This window comes from Ovis aries, chromosome 22, assembly GCF_016772045.2.
Source record: "Ovis aries strain OAR_USU_Benz2616 breed Rambouillet chromosome 22, ARS-UI_Ramb_v3.0, whole genome shotgun sequence".
Taxonomy (NCBI): domain Eukaryota; kingdom Metazoa; phylum Chordata; class Mammalia; order Artiodactyla; family Bovidae; genus Ovis; species Ovis aries.
Window position 1 is genome coordinate 17,156,063 of NC_056075.1, and position 22,835 is coordinate 17,178,897.

At 36.6% G+C, this 22,835-nt stretch overlaps 1 protein-coding gene across 1 annotated transcript in view; it reads left to right on the plus strand.

Annotated features, from left to right (window-relative positions):
• Positions 1 to 22,835, plus strand: part of LOC101107489 (ectonucleoside triphosphate diphosphohydrolase 1) — a 203,407-nt gene that overhangs the window by 126,240 nt on the left and 54,332 nt on the right. The window contains exons 17-21 of the mRNA XM_027960446.3: positions 4,267 to 4,364; positions 9,408 to 9,548; positions 10,774 to 10,879; positions 11,076 to 11,194; positions 22,310 to 22,448. Of these exons, the coding sequence (XP_027816247.3) occupies positions 4,267 to 4,364; positions 9,408 to 9,548; positions 10,774 to 10,879; positions 11,076 to 11,194; positions 22,310 to 22,448 (603 nt within the window). The remainder of the gene's footprint in view (positions 1 to 4,266; positions 4,365 to 9,407; positions 9,549 to 10,773; positions 10,880 to 11,075; positions 11,195 to 22,309; positions 22,449 to 22,835) is intronic.

Below are 22,835 nucleotides of genomic sequence, written 5' to 3' on the forward strand. Positions count from 1 at the left end.
GTATTATGTGCTAGGCTGCTCCAACTTTATGAGTGTTTTCAGGACAGGCAGCAACAGAATTTACCACAGCTGCTTTATGAGAAGGTAAGCATGGTTTTCATTACGTTTACAGAGCTGAATCTTTAATATTGAAAGAAAAAAAAAGTACAGAACAAGTTATGGTGGAATATTCCCTTAGCACTTCAACTATTTAACCAAATAAAAGAAAGCTTGATTTCAGTTTTTCTGAAAAGAAACTGTAGGAATTAACTGACCAGGGAGACAGACTCAAACATATCCTTCAGGGTGTTTAGCATTTATAAATAGTTTGCTAATCAATGGGTATTTCTTGATCCTATGACTCAAGAAGAATATTTGAAATGATTACTATTTAAAAGAACCAAATGACTATTTCAAGTCTTGTAAGAAAGTATTTTTGATAAAAATATTAATGATCCTGAACCTTCTACAGAGTTTAGTATGAGAATGATTTAGCCAACTAATCGTCTAATGACACGCATGCGTGTGCACACGTGTGTGTGTGTGTGTGTGTGTGTGTGTGGCGCATGCACTCAGTCGTGTCCAACTCTTTGTGACCCCGTGGACTATAGCCTGCCAGGTTCCTCTGTCCATGGAATTCTTGCACGCATGCGTGTTAAGTAGCTTCAGCCGCGTCTGACTCTTTGCAGCCCTATGGACTGTGGCTCACCAGGCTCCTCAGTCCATGGGATTCTCCAGGCAAGACTATTGGAGTGGGTTGCTTCAGGGGATCTTCCAGACTCCAGGATCAAACCTGCATATGTCTCCTGCTTGGCCGGCAGGTTCTTCATGGAAGCCCAATGACATCATAAAGGGTACATAAAATCTGAGGAGAAATCAAAGAAATATACCCACTGATTACTTTTATAGATATGTACCTCTCCTTTAGACTGTATGCTGAGTTTTTGATACATGAATATTTTGTTAACTAGTGTTCTCTCTGAAAAGATATTCTGATAGGTTTCATTCAGCTAATTAATACACTTAAATATTTAGTGAGGTATTTAGTTAAATAATCAAGCCTAGTAGGGTCACCAAGACATTTCAATATGCTAGAAATGAATTATACCTTAATATATTTGCTTTTTAAAGTACAAGTGCAGAAACAATAGGACGTAATCCATTTGATTGAGTTTTCATGTAGCAAATGTGTGGGAGTACTTCCTAAATGAAGCCTATGAATTAATAAGGTCAGAATATTTCCTAAAACAAAAGTTGAATATTCTAACTTTTAGTTTAATATGACCACTGTTTTTTTGAATGAAAGAACCAACTCTGAAACTAAGATGTAGGTCATTGAAAATATGATTTGTCTATTTAATAGTTTTCCAGCACTGTTGTGTAATCTTTGAATCCTGATCTAGCAATAGCAATTTTGTTTCACTAGAATACTACCTGTTACTGTGCATAAAAACTCATTTGTTTTTCATGTAGCATGGCTTTCTGTGTAAAATAATATTGAGGGATCATTATTTGCAAAGTTTTTATTATAGTAATGATTCTTAGGAGCCAAAAGTAATTTCTTAGCCGTTTTTTACTTTTCTTCGCTTTATTTTAAATGTGCACATAAAAATGTGCACATTTATTTATTTATTTTAAATAAATATGCACATAAACATTTTCTCCAGTTTCCTGGTAAATTGTAAAAAGAGAAATTTGATAGGGCATGTGTATGCCCTTCTAAAATGAAAGAGAACTGTAGGAGGAAGGGAGAAAGACCAAGAGTTGCAGGGTGTGACCATTGGTCTTCTGCCAAAATATTGATTTATAATTTTTGCATCCTTTTAGTCCCTTCGTGTGAAATATATGGCTCTGCTCGTTCTCAGTGTGTTCAAACCAAGGTCAAAGTAGTAGGAGACTCAGTGACATCCAGGGATTTCTTAAACTGCAAAATGTCCCGTTATGTGAATGTGAATGCCACTTAAAGAACACGGAGGAGTGTTGTAGACAGTATAAAAGAGTGGAACGGATCCTCAGTTTTGCAGACTTCTGCTGCTGTGCCCTCTAGTTTACACAGGAGGGAAATTGCACAAGTAACCCAGGAGTTCATTCCCACTGTAAGAGATTCAGTGTAGAAGTTTCATGCTGTGAAAGTCCCACTTCAGTCTTCACCTCATGGTTTAAACTACAGCTTTAAAGATCCCTTTTCCATGTTTCTCTGTATATACATATTCCATGATAGATTTTAAGAGAAATTGGATCTTCTGGTATGTATTATTTGGCAACTTGGCTTTTTAAAATTACTTCTTTTTTAAAGTAATTTGATTACTTTAAAATCACTTGTAATTTAAGATTACAAGTCTTGGAGCTTGTCCCATATCACTATATATAGACCCATAAAATACATGTGTTTTAATATGTTCAATCACTCCTCATTCTTGACACTTCTTATGGTCATGAATGACTTCATAAATTACTTCTTAGGTCATTTCCATCTTCTTATGATTACAGGTAATAAAGCAGTGAACATCTGTGTATCTGTGTATTTGAGCACATGTGTGAAAACTTCTGTAGGCTAGATTTGTAGAAGTGAAAGTTCTTGGTCAAGAGTAAGGGTGCATGAAGTTTAAATTTTTATCAGAGAGTAATGAATTGCCTTTCCAAGGAAGTTTTTCAGTTTGAATTTCCACTGATAGTACAGGACAGAGCTTACTTCCCAGAGTCCTAACCAATAGTTGATATGACTTGCCCAGTTTTCTGTATAGCTTTGTTCATCTTTATAAGAGTTTTCATATATATATATATGTACAAATATATATACACATATAACTATTTACACATGTACATACACACACATTGCATGTACAAAATGTATATCTTTTGAATATGTTTTAAATATTTTTTTCCCATTCTGTTACTTGCCTTTTGACTTCATTTTTCCTATCTCTTGGAAATATTTAAAATTTTATGAGGTCAAATCTGTCAGTTTTTTTCTTTGGGGACTTTAGGTTTTGTTGTTCAGTTATTAAATTTCCTAGATTTTTATCAGTTGGCATATCTTTGGTTACTTAGCATATCTTTGGTTACAATTCACAGAGAGCTCTCTCAGTTGCTTTAAACCATAGGGAAAAGGTATGACTATATATCAAAAGTTCTAAGTTAGGGCAGTTCTGTAGTTGGTTAATTTGATGGCTCAACAATATGAACAACCCTGACTTCTCTAAGGACAAGTATCTCCTCATTGGTTTTCTTCCTAGAATAAAATTTGTATGTTCTTATAGAATTAATCTTCCATATGAACATTAGAATTAGCTTGTCAACTTCTATTTTAAAGATTCTCCTACCATTTTTACTGCAGCTGCTTTGAAAATGAAAGTGTTAGTCTCTCAGTCACGTCCGACTCTTTGCAATCCCATGGACTGTAGCCCACCAGGCTTCTCTGTCCGGAGAACTCTCCAGGCAAGAATAGTGGAGTACGTAGCCATTCCCCTCTCCAGGAGATCTTCTGACCCAGGGACCGAACCTGGGTCTCTTGCATTGCAGGCAGCTTCTTTACCATCTGAACCACTGGCTATTATATCGTGAAAGAAATTTTATCTTTAAAAACTTGGGTTTCCTCATCCAGGCATTCAGCATGTCTTCACAGTTGTTGAGGTCTTCCCTTGTGTCTTGCAGTAGAAGTTTATATCCATTGACTCCAGTCTTGGAGTTCCCACAGACTGTCCCTAACTGTGATAGGCTTTTTCTGCCTATCCCTGTTGTAGAGAACAGTTTCCCAGGTTTTATTTCTTTGTCAATATTCTCTGTGAATAGTTCTCTTTGTTTCATAGTTTCTTCAGTACATTTTGTTGATTTTATTTGATTTCTTTTCCTATGTTGCTATATATTTATTCTCTTATAGATGTAGATATAATTATAAAATACTTATATAGATATGGTTGTGATGATGGCAGTGGATATGGATAAAGACAGATAGATATCTTTTCTGTAACCATGGGATATTAGGTAGAAGATAAAATAGATTCCTGTGTTCAATCTTCTATCTTGATTGATTGACATTTCCTTATGTTAATTGATCAAATGACTACCTAGAAGTTGCATGGTATAAGGTTTATTTCTTAGACAAATATTGAGGCTCTTTTTCAGTTCTGCCTGAAGGTACTTTTATGAAATATATTTTGGAAAACAAGACAGTAATACAAAAAAAGTATACACTTGTGTTCCTGATGCACATACTTAGACCTACAGGTGAATTGGAGTGATAGTAACAGGTGGATGAAGTGTACCAAAAAAGCTCTTTCTTTTTAGCTTAAAGCACTGACGGATGCTACCAGATTAGCAAATGAAAATTCAGAAATAAGCCAGCTGACCAGAGAATCTTTGCAGGATTATTATTGGCAGATAAGGTAGGTTTTAGGACATTCTTGTATTCATCAAGCATTTATTAAGGAGCTTGTTTAAACAAAGTATTGTACTATGCTGTGGAAGATGTAAAATGAGAAACTAACAATATCCTTACTATTTTAAAAATTGAAATATAGCTGATTTGCAATATTTTGTTAGTTTCAGGTATAGAGCAAAGTGATTCAGTTGTAATTTTCTGATTATATTCCATTATACGTTTTATCAAATATTTGCCATTATAAGATTTATCAAATATAACTCCCTGTGCTAAGCAGTAAGTCTTTGTTGCTTATCTATTTTGTGTGTAATAGTTTGGGTTAATCCAACACTTCTAATTTGTTCCTCCTTCCCTCCTGTCCCCTTTGGTAACCTTAAGTTTCTTATCTATGCCTCTGAGTTTGTTTCTGTTCTATATACAGATTCATTTGTATTATTTTTTAGATTCCACATATATGTGATATTATATAGTATTTGTTTACTCTTTTGACTTGCTTCACTAAGTAAAATACTCTCTAGGTCCACATATGTGTGCTTGCTAAGTCGCTTCAGTCGTGTCTGATTTTTTGCAACCCTGTGGACTGTAGCCACTAGGCTCCTCTGTCCATGGGATTCTCTAGGCAAGAATACTAGAGTGGGTTGTTATGCCCTTCTTCAAGGAAATCTTCCTGACCCAGGGATCAAACCCGCATTTCTTATTTCCTCCTGCATTGGCAGGCAGGTTCTTTGCCACTAGCGCCACCTGGGAAGTCCCTGTGGGTCCATATGTTGTTGCAAGTTATAATAGTTCATTCTTTTTTATGGCTGAGTAATATTCCATATTTGTGTGTGTGAGGGGATATATACATCTTAAACCAATCATCTGTTGGACCCTTGGGGCTTGTTTCCATCTTCTGGCTGTTGTAGGTACTGCTGCTATGAACATTGGGTGCATATATCTTTTTCAATTAGAGATTTCCTGTTTCCTGGTATATACCCAGGAGTGAGACTGCTGAAGATCCCTAGTCTTTAGGCAGTTAAATAAATGGTTCCAACTTTTTGTAACATTTTTGGGTAAAAATATTTAATAGAAGTATCACATGAAAGTAGTTGTGGTTTTATTAATATCATCTATTTATTTAAAAAATATATGTTGATTAAAAACTATTACAAACTTACTGATACCTTTCAATTGACTTGAATCATGGTTATCTCAAGTGTTTGTATGTTTGAGAACTAGTCTGCATACACATATATACAAGATATATTACTAATTTAATCTAGAAGCAATACTCAGTGAGTATGTAGAGTTAAGGACCCTTATTTTTAAAAATGGTCTACAATTTGGGAATCATTAGCTGATAGACTAGTTAGGAAGAGAAATTAGGAAAGTATAAAATAATTGGAAAAATAATTTAAAGACAATACATAATTATGTGCCTAGGAATCTCCAAAAGCAGGAAAACTCTCTGGGAGGTACTTATTGGGTAGAAAGTTAAACTTGCGCAAAGATATGACAACTCTGAGTGATTTGATAGTTAAAGAATTTCTCTGACTCCCTGCCCATTGACCTAAAATGGCTCTACAAATTCTTAACCACTGGAGGCAAGTTAAATAATTTGGTTTCCTAGAATAGCCTGCTGCTGCTGCTGCTAAGTCGCTTCAGTCGTGTCCGATTCTGTGCGACCCCATAGGCGGCAGCCCACCAGGCTCCCCCATCCCTGGAATTCTCCAGGCAAGAACATTGGAGCGGGTTGCCATTTCCTTTTCCAATGCATGAAAGTGAAAAGTGAAAGTGAAGTCGCCCAGTCATGTCCAAATCTTAGTGACCCCATGGACTGCAGCCTACCAGGCTCCTCCGTCCATGGGATTTTCCAGGCAAGAGTACTGGAGTGGGTGCCACTGCCTTCTCCAAGAATAGCCTAGTTCAGTATAAACATTGTTACTTGTTCAGTATAAACATTGTTACTTGAGGAGGTTGACATATGCCTTGTACAAGTACTGGCATATAGTGAACTATCTCTGTAAATAGTAGTTGAATGAATGAATAGAAACCAGCAGTATATACAAAACAGTAAATTACTGTTGTTTATAAACTGAAACTCCAGTAGTTTGGCCACCTCATGCGAAGAGTTGACTCATTGGAAAAGACTCTGATGCTGGGAGGGATTGGGGGCAGGAGGAAAAGGGGACGACAGAGGATGAGATGGCTGGATGGTATCACCAACTCGATGGACGTGAGTCTGAGTGAACTCCGGGGGTTGGTGATGGACAGGGAGGCCTGGCGTGCTGCGATTCATGGGGTTGCAAAGAGTCAGACACGACTGAGTGACTGAACTGAACTGAACTGATAAGATTAACTAAAACTTAAAGCCAAAAACACTTACTGACATCAAGAACGCTGAGGAAGTAAGGAAAGACTAAGGAGCAAAAAAGAGTGGTAAATATGTGGCTAAGTCTTAGTGAGCAGTCATGTAATGATGTTTTACAGGGCATAAAATTAGAGAGTTCACAAAATGGCTTAGACTTCCATAAAACTCCTAGAAGAGAGCATAGACAAAACATTCTCTGACATAAATTGTACCAGTGTTTTCTTAGCTCTGTCTCCCAAGGCAAATAGAAATAAAAAACCAAAAGTAAACAAATAGGCCCTAATCAAACTACAGACTTTTGTACAGCAAAGGAAACAGACAAAAACAAAACCAAAAAACCCCCAAAACACAATTTATGGAATGAGAGAAAGTATTTGCCAATGGTGTGACTGACAAGGGCTTAATCTCCAAAACATATAAATAGCCTGTACAATTCAATAACAAAAAACCAAACAACCCAATCAAAAAATGGGCAGAAGACCTAAATAGAAATTTCTCCAAAGAAAGTGTATAGATGGCCTGTAGGCCCATGAAAAATACTCCACATCACTAATTATTAGAGAAATGAAAATTGAAACTGCAATGAGGTACCACCTCATACCAGTCAAAGTAGCCATCATTAAAAAGTCTACAAGTAACAAATGGTGGGGAGAGTGTGGAAAAAGGGAATCCTCCTACCCTGTTGGTGGAAATGTATGTTGGTGTATCCACTATGGAAAACAGGATGGAGGTTCCTCAGAAAACTAAAAATAGAATTACCACATGATCCAGCAATCCCACTTCTAGGTGTATACCTGGGTAAAGCTATAATTCAAAAAGATGCATGCACCCCTATGTTCATAGTAGAACTATTCACAATAGCCAAAACATGGAAATAACCTATAATAAATGTCCATCGACAGATGAATGGATAAGGAAGGATGTGGTCCATATATACAATGGAATACTACTCAGCCATTAAAAATGATGTCATTTGCCGTTTCATGGATGAAACTAGATTGTCATACTGAGTGAAGTAAGTCAGAGAAAAACAAATACCATATGATATCACTTCTATATGGAATCTAAAATGAACGTATCCACAAAACAAGCAAACTCACAGATGTAGTGATCAGACTTGTGGTTGCCAAGTGGGGAAGGAGAGGAAGGGGCTGGGAATTCGGGGTTGGTAGATGCAAACCATTGCATTTAGAATGGATAAACAATAAAGTCTTACTTCATAGTACAGGGAACTGAATACAATTTCTTGGGATAAACCATATTGGGAAAGAATATTTTAAAAAGAATGTATATACGTGTAAAACTGAGTTACTTTGCAGTACAGCAGAGGTTGGCACAATATTATAAATCAACTATACTTCAATTAAAAAAACAGAGTTAAAATATAAAATTTTTAGAATGGAGTAAAGAATGGAGAAGGGTAAGAGTAATTAAAGATATTTGCATTGGCGATTAAGACTTTAGTAAATCAAGGACTTAAATTTTAACTTATAACCTCTAAAGAAAGAGAATAAAAAGATATAGTTTCCAAATCAAGAGGAAAATGAGATAATAAAAAATACTCAACCGATCCAAAAGAAGGCAAAAAAAAAAAGAGAGAAAACGGAACAGAGAAACATGAGACAAGGAGAAACCACAAAAGAAAATGGTGAAGTTAAACCTAAATATATCTAAATGGGTTAACCAATCCATTTTTATATAGACTGGATTATATTACTTTGATACTCAAGTAGTATGCTCACTACCCCATCAGGCAAAGTACTTCTAAATTTGAAGCAGTAGTTCTGATTGTTAATCTGAAAAAAGTATGATAAATATACTGCAGAATGTCAAGAAAACCTGGAAATACGTGGATTTTAGTAGAGTACTTTTGAATAGTGAAAAATCTTAAAGATGCATAAATCTCTAAATGGAATTTCATTCTCTATATGAAGATGTGAGTGAAATGAAAAAAAAAAAAAATGAGGTGGGGAGCCCAGAAGAGTTAGTGCAATAAATTGTTTGAAGCCATTTGTAATGACTTGTAGCTCTAATCCACTAACATGGTGGTTTTTTATTTTTTTCATTTTTACTGGAGTTTGGTTGCTTTACAATGTTGTGTGTTAGTTTCTACTGTACAGAAAAGGGAATCGTGTCTATATCTATATCTATATATACATATATAATATTATATCTCTCCTCTTTTGGATTTCCTTCACTGCAGAGCACTGAGTAGATTTTCCTGTGCTCTGCAGTAGTTCCTTGTTATCTATTTTATACACAGTATCAATAGTGTGTGTATGTCAATTCCAATATCCCAATTCATCCCACCCACCCTCCTTTCCCCTTTGGTATACATATGTTTGTTCTGTACACCTGTATCTCTATTTCTGGTTTCTAAATAGATTGCCTATACCATATTTTTTCAAATTCCATATATTAATATATGCGTTCCTATGTGAGACTTGTTTTGTCTCTCAGTCCATCCATGTCTCTACAGATTTCACTCCTTTTGTGACAGTAATACTCCATTGTATATGTGTACCGCATCTGCTTTATCCATTCCTCTGTTGATAGATTTAGGCTGTTTCCATGTCCTGGCTATCGTAAATAGTACCACAGTGAACATTGGGGTGCATGTGTCTTTTTGAATTCTAGTTTTCTCTGGGTATATGCCCAGTTCACTAGTGTATTTTTAATCTAACATTATTGTTGTAGTGATACAAAACAACTCTATGAGTTAGAAAAGGAAAAGGACTTTTCCCTACTACACAGTATATTACGGACTTGGAAACAGATAAAATCCCTTCGACAACGACAAGGGTTTACAAGCACTTCAGTAAAGTTACAGTTTCAGAGGTGAGTGGCTGCTGTTTGTTCTTATAGGTCTTCTGAGGAGCTGCCCACTAATCACTGGGAATTAACAGAAACTGGGAAAAAATCCAGAAGTCAGTCAACTGCTTGATGTAGTCAACAAAGAACTTGTGTCTTGAATATATAAACAGTAGTTATGGCTTTAAGACAACTGTTTTCCAGAGCAACTGCACCATTTTCTGTTCCCAACAGAGCAGCATATAATATCAAAGAATCTCCTTTTTAAAGATTAAAATTTAAAGACTAAACTTTGTACTGAAAAGTGTAAACGCCTGCCATCTGAAAGTGTTCCAGATAACTGGGGTTTTGCTGGACTACTAATGGAAGAGGAATAATAGTAACCTACTTCATAGGGTTGCTGTGAGAATTAAGTGAGTTAATACGTGTAAAGTACTTAGAACATTGCCTGGCATGTACTTAATAAGCACGGTGTTTGAGGTAGCTAGTAGTAGCAGTAGTAGTTGTAGTAGTCGTTAGTGATGCTGGTGGTAATGGTTGTAGAAATAATAGTAATACAGTAGTAGTCGTCGTCAGTGGTGCTGGTGGCGGCGGCAGTCACTGTATTGGTGGTAATGTCATGAAATCCTTACTGTTTACGCATAAACCCCAAGGAGTATAACTGACTTACCACTTACTGTTGCTATAGTGTCTTGCCCTTACACATGCTCATGTTCACAGCTTAAGAAATATGAGAGGGACTTGCTTGGTCCACTTGGACTGCCACTTGCTTGGTGGTCCAGGGGTTAAGACTCCACGCTTAACCATGCAAGGGGTGTGAGTTCAGTCCCTGGTTGAGGAACTAAGATCCTACATGCTACCTGTTGTGGCCAAAAATTTAAATTTAAAAAAATGAGAGGAAGCATGGGTTATGCCCTTAAATTTATATCTTCCATCCCCATTGGTTCCTCATTCTCATCAGAGAGGTTTCTTAATATCCTTAGAAAGGGTGTAAAAATACTAACAGTAAATTAACTGGGCTTCCCTGGTAGTATTTAATAAGTAGGGAGAAATCTGTGAAAACTGAGAACAAGCTTATGAAATTTTATATTTATATGCATATACATGTATGTGTATCATACTGATAAATTCCTTGGGAGGTAAAATTATTTAATGTAAGAAATTGGGATGTATGTGTGTAGTGTATTGGCAAGATCTCTAACAACTCAAATAATTCCATATTTCTGCTTTAAATCTATTTTTTATTAATTAGGTTAAAAATGAATAAATGTGATGAACAAAAACAAGAATTGTCAAAAATGTCTGGGACTGAGAAGAAAACTGAAGGAAAAGCATTTAAGAACAGGAAGAAACAGGAGGTATTTACACTGCAAAATAACATTCAACTCATCCTAACTGGTTATAATATTTGTTTGATAGAATAGTGATAGAATAGGAAATCTTGATATTTGTAATAGTTACCCAACAAAATGACACATAAAAAAGTTTAATTTTAAGAATAATTGTCCTAAACAGTGAACTTACATTATAAATTACTTATTTTTCTGTTTCTAGAGCTTCTCATGTTTAGCTTCAGAATTTGAAGAAACGGATGTTGAAATAGTAAATCCAATTACCATGATACCACAACTTTCTTTCACAGAAGAATTAACAAACTTATCTAGATGTTCACTGTAAGCATCTTCAAAATTATTTTAAGCATTTTCAGATTATTTTTCTTCATTATATGTTATCTGGTTACTGTATTGTTTCTTTAATAATGTTAGATTTCCTGATTGCTGGGTTTAAAAAATAAATTTGCACTTTAAATTGCTACCATAGTTCTATGATATTATCCTCATTTTAAAGATGGGTATTGAGCTTCTAGTTTATGACTGAGGTGGGACATAAACCAGTTTGGTGTGATGATTGGTTTTTATTTTGCTATGGTAGTAATTTTTGTTCAGGTGTAAATAGATGGACTATAAAGCCACTGTGATTATATGGTCATCCTTGCTTGTTGAAGGATCTCCTGGCTTTCATAGAAAATATTCTGATTAGAAAGGACCTTCTGGAAAATTTTTTTACTTGGACAATACAAGCTTCTTTCTTTCCCACTTGTGACTTCTTCCTTGACCTTTAAGGTTTTCTTTCTACTCCTAGGAAATCCATGCATAACAGATATCATGCTGATGCCCATTTCTCCCATCTCTAAGCCTTTGGATCTCATCTCCGTTAAAGAGGATGTAGCAACTTAGAGCCCTGAACTAGCTACAACTTTCCAACCTCTGTCCCATGAAACATGTGGTACCAGCTCATCTTTGAGTACTGTGAATGTGCACCATTTAGTGTAGTGTTGGAAGATACTGGGTGTCCAATAAATATTCATGCTCATTAAATGAATGAATAAGTGGTTAAACTTTTAAATGAACATAAAGAGTGGCAAACACAAAGGCAAAATGATCATTACCTTCTTTCTGACTAGAGAAGTAGAGCAGTGAAGCAATGTTTTATTTGCTCTACACCTACTTCCAAAAAGGGGCCCAAGATAATTTCTTGTGTAAGATGCCCACAAAGTTCAGTTCAGTCACTCAGTCGTGTCCAACTCTTTGTGACCCCATGAATCACAGCACGCCAGGCCACCCTGTCCATCACCAACTCCCGGAGTTCACTCAGATCCACGTCCATCAAGGGACCGTCTAAATAAGGATAAGAGAACAGCCATAAAATGGAAGTTGGAAATAAAGAGGAGAAAAAGAAGGAAGAAGATATTTTGGCTGGAAAGGCTAAGCTAAAACTTAGAGGAAGTCAAGGCAAAAGGAAATTAAATGCTTTATATCTTTTCACAGCTATTGCTGTCATGGGGCATTGCTGTCATTATCCACTGAAAATGTCCAGTTGAGTAAGAATTGAGTCTTTAGAAAAGAATAATATGCTTATGTCAAAGAGAGAGATAAAAGGAGTACATGGATTAAGGGAACATTAAAAAGAGTTTACAGGTGCGAAAAGGCAAGATTTCGTGAAGATGAATATAATCCCGAATTAACAGATTCTCATAATCAGTAGATAAGCTCATTATTTAAACTACTTTCAGAGGGCAACGTAAGGGACATATTTTATGAAACTATTAATATTTCTTTAAAGGTAATTGGGAGGAAGGTAAAAAAAGACCACCAGGGAGATAGGAAGAATAAGTAATCTTTTGTCCCATACCCCTTTGAGAAGATTATAGAGAAGCTGGGCAGCTATGCTGGATGATCAGGGTGGAGAACAGAAGGGAATTTTATGTTTCAGCCTATGGCTTATCTTCCAGCTAGTCTTTTACCTTCTGAAAATCAAGGTCAAATCTTAACTATCATTAGGTCAATTGACTTGTATCTGAGAAGATAGTCAATAAGTGTTGGTTGAGAGAATGAATGAATGGATGCCTTAGGAGTTCATATTATTGAATGGATCCATTTTTTCCCCAACAAGTGTTGTCATAGTAGCCCCAAGAAGTTAACCTTTCTGGCTGGCCTCTGATCTTTGGGTTCAAAGAAACAATGTCCTAGAAAAAAAGAATATATAACCTAAAGCCTAAAGAGATTCACAAAGATCTTTAAGAGGACACAGCAAGGCTGTTGTCTTAGAGTCACCTGCTTGAGGTTATTGAGAACATAATGTGTGTGTGTGTGTGTGTGTGTGTGTGTGTGTGTTTTAAAAGTTTGAAAATATTTTTGAATTCTTGATGCAAGCTCCCTCGCCCCCATTCCTAAGTCCCTCAGTTTTTTCCTCTCATAAAACATCTTATAATGGGTGTGTTATAATCTCTTTAAGTTCTAATTTAGTAAAATAAATAGTTGAATGATTTATGGTACTTTAATTTTAGTTCTTTTTCTGTTTTTGAGTTAACGTCTTTTTAAGGAAATTTCTTGATAGGCGAAATTTCTTATCTGTAGATAAAGGATAGGCAAATGTTATTGGGCTTAAAAATAGCATTTGTCCTCTAAAATTACCATATTTTAATATATTGAGGTATATTTTGAAAAGAATAATATTTTAAATCTGTTTTGCTTTACAAGGGTCTCTTAAAGGTTTATTTAATTTTTAGGTATGAACAAAAGAGGAGAGCCAAAATTCAAAAGCTTAAATATTTTATTAAAATCTTATACAACGATAAACAAGTTTCTTGCACTTCAGTATCTCCTCTACAGTTTGATTTTAAAGTCATGTTTCAGCAAATTTTCAATATTCAGTTAATATATTGGCCTGAAACAATTTGCTTGGAGGTATGCCATTGTCATTTAATTTTGTATATTATTTTATACAATACATAATTAAAAATTTCTTGTCAGTTACTATTATAAGTTTTTTATATTAAGATATTAATATTTATAAATAATATACTTAAAATTCATCAGTAGTCTTTTATGCTTTAAGTACAAAATTATTTGATTTGCAGTTGTTCTAAATACTTCTTTCCTGCCATAATTCTTGCCAACCCTAGACATGCAGCATTATTTATTTATTAGTGAGGTGCAAGAGGTGAAAGAAGGTTGTTTAAACTATGAGTAGTGTAGCAATTGTTAGTGTTGAATAATTTCTTCAAATTGCCCCAGCCTTGGCTTGGTGATTTCAGTCTTTTGATATATTTGTTCATCTTTTAAAAAAATTTTTTAAAGAATCTGATGAAGAAACACATGTAGCAGACCCCTGATCCCTTCCCAAAGACCCCATCATAAGAATCCCAGCACTAAAAGAAGAAAATATGATAATGAAGACAAATTAGAAACAATAATAGAGTCTAGACAACAAGTCTTGATGGCTAATGGAAGAGTTAAACTTGAACCTAAACCTGAAAGAAAAGTTAGGAGGAGTAAAGATTTGTGTTATATGAGTATGGAGGGGAGTCTGAGACATGGGGAGATTATTATTACAAATCTAAAGCAGTTATTTTTCAATGCCTAAAATAACTTTGTGCCATCCTTGATCAAAAGCTGTATTCATTTTATTCATCTGTGCTATTAAGTTACTATCATTTTTAAGTGTACCTCTGTTGAAATTTTTTAAATTAATTAATTTTAATTGGAGGCTAATTACAGTATTGTAGTGGTTTTTGCCATACATTGACATGAATCAGCCATGGGTGTACATTGTTGAAATTTTTATTTTGAAAATATACTGACTACACTTTCCTACTATTGTACCTAAAATAAATTGTGATATCATAATCTAACTTCTTGAAGTTTAAAATCGCCCCCTCTCCCAAAATAGGTAAGTGTAGATTTTGAATCCTTCATCGTCATCAATTAGTACATTATCCTAACAAACTAAGAGGCAGAAAAAGAAATGAATCTATCTAGGGACAATTCACACCATTAACAGCTGCATGAATAGCTAAATAAATCTATATGCCCTTGATGAACACATAGAAACCTACATTTCTAATTTTATTATTATTTTTCTTTACTCCTTCTTCACTTCAGCCAAACTGAACTGAACTTCTTCTTTGATTCTTTTCCCATATATTTTTGCAATTCCCTACTTAGACTTTTTTAATATTACAGTTTCTCCACTTATAATGCCTGTTTTCATTCTCGACACATCATCTCAACTACACAGGTGTTGATAGCTGCCACTGGGGACAGGTCGTCTCCTGGGAGATTACAGGTGTCATTCTCGACCTTTACATCTGCTGCTGTCCAGGATCTGGCCTCCAAAGTGAATTTGACAGTTCCATGAGAATGCATGGACATACCCTAAACAAGTCTGCAAGATTGATGTGTAAAATCAGAATGCCAACTGAACATTTGAATATATTTGTCAGTTCATTGTCTCTTTTTAGTTAGCCAGTTTACTAATTTACAATAAGAAAGTTTTTTCAGAGATGTAAATACTTAAAATCCATTAGCTATAATTAGCTATAACTGCTGCAAACCTTTCTGTATTAGCGATGCCTTTGGCAAAGGGACCAGTGTGTTGGCTTAAATTCACTGTTATAGGAACAGCATTTAGATGACCAGGAAAATACTTGTCTCTTTGTCTGTGTTTCTCTCTGTCTTCTGGTTATCTGCTGTCCTTTTGGTTGGTACATTCTTTTTTATCTTTTAAGGGGCATTTACCCTCCTTGATTTTCTTTTCTTTAGAGCACATATCACTGTTTCCCGAGACACTGATAACAGCGTATAAGTCAAAATAAGATTTTCCTATTGAAAAAATTTGGGTTTGTACTTATGGCAGTGATGGAATTCTAGTAGAAAACACAGCGTACAGAATCATAAGACCTAATCAGTAGATGTCTGTAGAACAGCATACTCAGCGCCTCCCTTATTCCTTCTTCTGGGACTTTTCCTCCCTTCCCTGCTACATAGCTTATTTAATCTGTCCTTGGACTCCATGAGCCAACAATTCTCCCTTTTTCTTAGGCGATTCAACCTGAGTTTCTATCACTTTTAATAAAAATTAATAAAGTTTCATATAGAGATTTCATTTCTTCATTTATAAAATGGGAAGAGTAATGGCCATTTCCTGTAATTTTTATCAGGTTTAAATAAGATAAAGGACTTTTAAAGTGCTGCACAAAAGTAAGTTCTTTGGGTATTGTGTTATATGTACTGAATTCCCAGAACTATATTTCTAATCCTTTTATTCAATTGATTTTCTTTGAAACCAGTGAAAGGCACTATACTTTTAAACACATAAGATTACCTAATTTTATCATGTGGATCAGAGGCTCTAGAGAAATACCTATTTTACATTCTAGTATTTTTAAAAGAATTATGTTAGTGATGATCTTTGTTTTAGTTTTTTTCTATTTTGTACTTTCAGTGAGTTATCAATCATTTCTTTTACATTTAGGTTTATGAAATAAGTAAAAGGACGTGCTTATTGGCAAAACTATATTTACCCTTACCTAACAGCACAGAGTTGAAAAGCAAAACTATTTTGGAATATCTAGAATTTAGCTCTGATAAACTGGTCATACCTGCATATGGAGAAGTGGGAAGCAGTAAGTTTATTAAAAATATGTCTTCCCTCCTATTTCCTTCATGAGTTCTATATCCTAAATGACCCTGGGTCATTCATACGAGTAAAGAATCCTATTCATAGAGTCACAAAATATGTTGGTAGATGCCAGGGGCTGGAGGTGGTGGGTTATGGGGTGGGAAGGGAGAATGAGGATATAGTGTTCGGTGGGGACAGAGATTCAGTTTAGGAAAGTGAAAAATTCGGGAGATGGTGAGAATTGCACAACAGTGTGAACGTGCTTAGTGCCACTGAAATGTACAGTCAGTGAAGTGAAGTCGCTCAGACGTGTCCGACTCTTTGCGACCCCGTGGACTGTAGGCCAACAGGCTCCTGCGTCCATGGGATTTCCCAGGCAAGAATACTGGAGCGGGTTGCCATTTCCTTCTCCAGGGGATCTTCCCGACCCAGGGATCGAACCCGGGTCTCCCGCATTGTGGGCAAATGCTTTAACCTCTGAGCCACCAGGGAAGCCCAATGTACAGTTAAATGTTGTTGAAATAGTACATTTTACATTATGTGACCTTTACCACAATTAAACATTTAAAAGGAATCCTGTATTTACAGTGTTAGTTTAAAACTAATTAAGTTCTTCCCGAGAGTAAAGTAATTTTTAAAACTTTGACTTGAATCAAATCTTTGGGAAATCTAAACTTTGGGACAAGCTCCTTTGCTTTTCCTAGGGCATCTGGGACAAGAGCACTGTGCTTTGTATAATGTGAGCTCCACACCTAAGTGGGGAGATTGCTGTGCCCCTACCTGATCTTTGAAGTGAAGTGAAAGTCTCTCAGTCATGTCCGACTCTTTGCAACCGCATGGACTATACAATCCATGGAATTCTCCAGGCCATTCCATTCTACAGGGATCGAACCCGGGTCTCCCGCATGGCAGGTGGATTCTTTATCAGCTGAGCCACCAGGGAAGCCCACCAGATGGTCTGACCTTTAGTAAAGCCTGAAGATGTTCCAGGACATGTTGATTCATCTTTGAACTGAAAAGGGGAGGAAGGAAGAGGAGATAGAACAGAGATAAGAGAGAGAGGAAAGAAGAAGGGACTTTTTTTTACTGCCTTTCAATTGATTTTCCTCCTCCTGCAGTTTAAGTTAGCATGTCTGCCGGAATGCTGTCCTTGCTCTTCTCCCACAGGTCCCTTCTCTCTCGCCTTCCTTGGGGTGTTGTAATTGCTGTGTCCATCTGGTAAAAAGAAAGGGAGTATGAATGAGTGAGCAAGGAGAGAGAAGGAAATAAGCAGGCAAAGGAACAAGGAAAGTAGAGAAAATGAGGGAGGGATGTCGTCTGCTTAGATAAAGTCCAGATGAAGCAGAGAAGCAGGTTGTGGAGACCCAGGAGAAAAGACTTGGAAAAATTTAGGATGCACTAAGTACTTGGCAGAAGTTTCAAGAAATATCACTGAGCTCTCTGGAGACTGAGAAAGAAGATAAGGAGAGGGAAGAAATGGAAGAATGTAGGAAAGGAGCCAAACAGCAGCTCTTTTTCTGCTGGCATGCGCGCTCAGTTGCTAGTTGTGTCAGATTCTTTGTGACCCTATGGACTTGCAGCCCACCATGGAGTTTCCCAGGCAAGAATGCTGAAGTGTGCTGCCATTTCCTGCTGCAGGGGATCTTTCTCCCCACCCCTGTACCTCCTGTCGGGGATCAAACCCACATCTCCTGATCTTACATTGGCAGGCAGATTCTTTACTACTGAACCACATTGGAAAGCCTTTTTTTGCTGCCAGTGGTTTTTTTCCTTGCTGGCAGCCACTCCCAGAAAGAATGGTTAGAAAATGTGTTCAGATAAATTCTCTCCCCTCTTGTTTGTAGTCTGTTTGAAACAGTCTACCTTGAGGGATTTTAGGTAGGAGTTGAGGGAGAGCTGTAAGAAGAGAGCCTGCAGTCAGCATAAACTTTGTATTTCTGGGGTTCCAGGAACACGTAAAAGGGGAAAAAACTGTAATGTGCTCAAATATTCATATGCTTTTAATGCCGTTTTTAAACAGATGTGCCCTTTCTTCTTGAGGAAAATGGGACTGAAGAACTTTGTCTTTTGACATCAGGAAAACTAAGCTATTCTCTATCATGGGCCTTAGATGAAAAGGGTGTTCCTCTGACACCTCTGTCACAGTCGTTACGATCTGCTTTCTGCAGGTAATAAACTTTATGCTTGAAAAATGATGCCAGTCCTCAGCAAAGCATCACACAAAGCCTACCAAAGGGAAACTCTAGATAAATGGTAGGAACAGTTTAGTTTACTTGGATATTGCTTTATTTTTATTTGTGCTTGTAAATATATAAAATATTTATTTTATTTATAACCACGTGTCTTTATGTGTAAGAGAATGTGTCTTTTCAATGTTTAGGATTACAGCTACATGGATGATGACAGAGGCAGTTGCACAGTCCTTAGACTGTGTAGGCAAAGGCCAAGACTCCCAAGGATTTGATTTCTGGGACCTTTATCTCTCCCAGTCATTCTGGATTATGTAAAAAAAAAAAAAGATTTTTTGCATTATCAATTTGTTGGAAGAAATTGCCAGACATAGAAATTTCATCTATATCCCACAACTTCCTAGAGAAATTGGAGTTGACTTCTAGACCCTATCCACAAACAGTATTACTAGAAGTACAGTAGAATTCTATAAAAATGGTGATAATGCTGGCTTCTATACTGTGCTGTGTTTGAGTAAGATGACACATATGAAGGGCCAAAAGATCTCATCATTAAAGAAATTAATGAATGATAATAAAAGGATAGCCTTTTCCCTCCCCATCTGAACACATATTTTTATTTTTATTTATTTATTTTTTTAAACACGTATTTTTTAAAAAACAGGCTAGATCCAACTATATGACATTATGGAAAAGGAAAAACTAGGGAGACAGTAAAAATGTCATTGTTCACCAGGAATTAGGAAAAGGGAGGGATGAATAGGCAGAGCACACAGGATTTTTAGGGCAGTGTAACTACTCTGTATGGTACTGTAATTGTGGATACATGCCATTATATGTTTGACAAAAATCCGTATAATATAGGACACCAAGAGTAAACCTTAGTGTAAATTATGGATTTTGAGTGCTAATGATGGGCTAGTATAGGTCCATGGATTATAACAAGTGCAACTCTTTTATTGGCAACAAACATAGTAAGTTATAACTCTGATGCAGGATGTTGATAGTGAGGTAGGCTGTGTATGTGGAAACTGTACTTTATACCAATTTTGCGGTGATCCTAAAACTCCTTTTAAAAAATTCCTATTTTTAAAGTAAAATAATAACATTTAAAAAAATTCCTATAAATAATGTGGATTAAATAGGAAATCAAAACTGAAATTAGAGACTATTTTTAAAATAACAATGAGAACACTATCTACAAAACTTGTGGCATATAGCCAGAATCATAGCAAAAGTTCATAAGTGGTCTTCTTGCATACATGAGTGCTAAGTTGCTTCAGTCTTGAAGGAGGGTTGCCTTGACCTCTTCCCAAGTGGTCTTCTTGGTAAATAATAAAGAGTTTTAGAGAAAAAACTAAACCAATGTCAGTAGTACTCAGCAATTGATGTTGAAGAAACAGGAAGTGGATGTAGATTACTCATCAGAAAGCTTGACATTAAGAAGTGGCTGAAAATAAGAGAGAGAACAGAATCAAAGTATGGAGTTCTTAAAAACTGGGGGCAGTACTTATCTTCTAAAAGGAAGTGATGAAATTCATAGGAAAAGAGCCAGAAGGTATTAGAAAGGATATGAGATAAAGAAGCCACCTGCCAATACAGGCAAGGCAAGAGACTTGGGTTTGATCCCTGGGTTAGGAAGATCCCCTGGAGGAGGAAATGGCAACCCACTCCAGTATTCTTGCCTGGAGAATTCCATGGACAGAGGAGCCTGGTGGGCTACAGTCCATGGAGTCCCAAAGAGTCGGACACAACTGAAGCAGTTAGCACATGAACTCCTTCAGAGTCAGGATGATATTGAACCAGAACAGAAGACAATAGCTATGGTTCTAGAGAAGAGGAAATATCTTTCCAAAGCAGAGAATGAGACAGAAATCGCAGTACACACAGAAATGTAATTTTGATGGATATGCCTGTTTTGCTAAGTAAATCAGGTCATCTTAGAAACCTGGAGCCAGGGCATTTTAGGAGAAAAATGGGTTGTCATCAGTCAGTCACTCAGTCATATCCAGCTCTTTGTGACCCCATGGACTGCAGCACGCAGTGAGGAAGAACTAAAAAGCCTTTCAATGAAAGTGAAAGAGGAGAGCGAAAAAGTTGGCTTAAAGCTCAACATTCCAAAAACGAAGATCATGGCATCCGGTCCCATCACTTCATGGAAAATAGATGGGGAAACAGTGGAAACAGTGTCAGACTTTATTTTTGGGGCTCCAAAATATAATGCTTACTTAGTACAGAGTTTAAGATGAGTTGTTTTGTTGTGTTATCATTAGCTCTGGGCTTAAAGGAAAAAAAAAAAAAGGCTGTAATGGGATAAGTTTTATGTGACTAAGACTAAGGAATGTAGAAAAAAAAGTTTGTTCTTTTCTCCCCTTTGAGAACCCCAGACCCCTATCTCCTCCTTGGGGACCCCAGACTTCTTATCAACCTACCCAACAATTGACTCTCTCAGATTCATCATAAAAAATATGAATAGATACTGATGGAAAGTGGACAGTGTAAAATGTGTGTCCATGTTTGGGCTGACATTGTAGAATCTGAGTCAGACTGTATTATTGAAATCCTAGTTTATAGACTGGAATTTTCCTTGAGTACTACATAGAAAGGATCTTAGAAATCTTTCAGTCTGAAGCGTTCTAATTCCACAAGGTGAAATGAATTACCGATGAAGAGAGAGATTAAGTAACTGGTATAATTGATGGCTGAAAAGAAACCCTTTCTGTTTGGGTTGAATTTCCTCTGCACTTTGCCTGTAGTTGAGGTCACTAAGATTGCACTCCCAGGTGTGCTAGTGGTAAAGAACCTGCCTGCCAGCGCAGGTAGACAATAAGAGAGGTCAATCAGGAAGATCCCCTGGAGGAGGGCATGGCAACCCATTCCAGTGTCTTGCCTGGAGAATCCCATGGACAGAGGAGCTTGGCAGGCTGCAGTCCATAGGGTTGCACAGAGTCAGACATGACTGAATCGACCTAAGAACGCATTTAAGAGTACACTCTAGCCTGTCTTTCATAGCTCTCCAACTTCTAAAGATATGGCCTCATAGGACCAAACAAAGATATTCTTCTGACTCATACTTCCCAGTTAATTGTATTACATAATCTGTATTGTGTTTCAGCTATAAAGATATAGCCTAAAGATTCAAAGACTTTGATGCTGGGAGGGATTGGGGGCAGGAGGAGAAGGGGACGACAGAGGATGAGATGTCTGGATGGCATCACTGACTCGATGGACGTGAATCTGAGTGAACTCCGGGAGTTCGTGATGGACAGGGAGGCCTGGCGTGCTGCAATTCATGGGGTCGCAGAGAGTCGGACACGACTGAGCGACTGAACTGAACTGAAAGATTCTTTTCATATTGTGTATTTTAGATAGCAAAGAGGAATATTTATGGACTTTACCCTTAAGACCTTTGTCTCTTAAGGGAGAGGTAGACATTTATCAAAAAACTATCATACAGTTAGAATGTGAGAAGAACCAGAGAAGATAGCACATCTGAGCCTTCTGTTTTATCCTTAAATGCAGAGGATGGATAAGCTTAATCTTCAAATACCTGTAATGGGTCGGTTCTACCCCATATAACAGATGTATCACCTGTATATTACATACAAATTCACAACGTATTTTTCCTTATGTTAGTGTGTTAAGGAATGTAGATGCAAGAGGTGTTCCTGAAATTCCATGGCTTATTAATGCACAGAAGCTTTTTGAATGGGCCAATGAGGTCAGAATTGACCCAAATAACCCAGAATGTTCTGATTTAATGGAATTTATTACGGTAAGTTGTAGCAAAATATCTGTACTGTAAATATATTTATTAAGCTCTAAACTCTTATGCTCCTCCATAGTTTGCAGTGTATTTTTCTAGGCACTGAGAGTCATTAAAAGTAAAAAAAGACAGAGTTTTCAGCCAGTTTACAGTATTATGAGGCAGTTAGAAATTCAACAGCTGGGAAAATGATTGGTACTCCGCTCCACCACTGTTTAGCAGCCCTTGCTTGGTGCGTCCAGCAGAATAATCTCCAGGTTGACATCAGTTGTATGTCTACTGAGTACCAGCCATATTATTAATTGCTGAGGACTTTAAAGATGATTCAGAGACATCCTCCTTCCCTCAAAGACTCTATTCACTTCTCCTACTCCTGCTCATAGCCAACTGAACTGC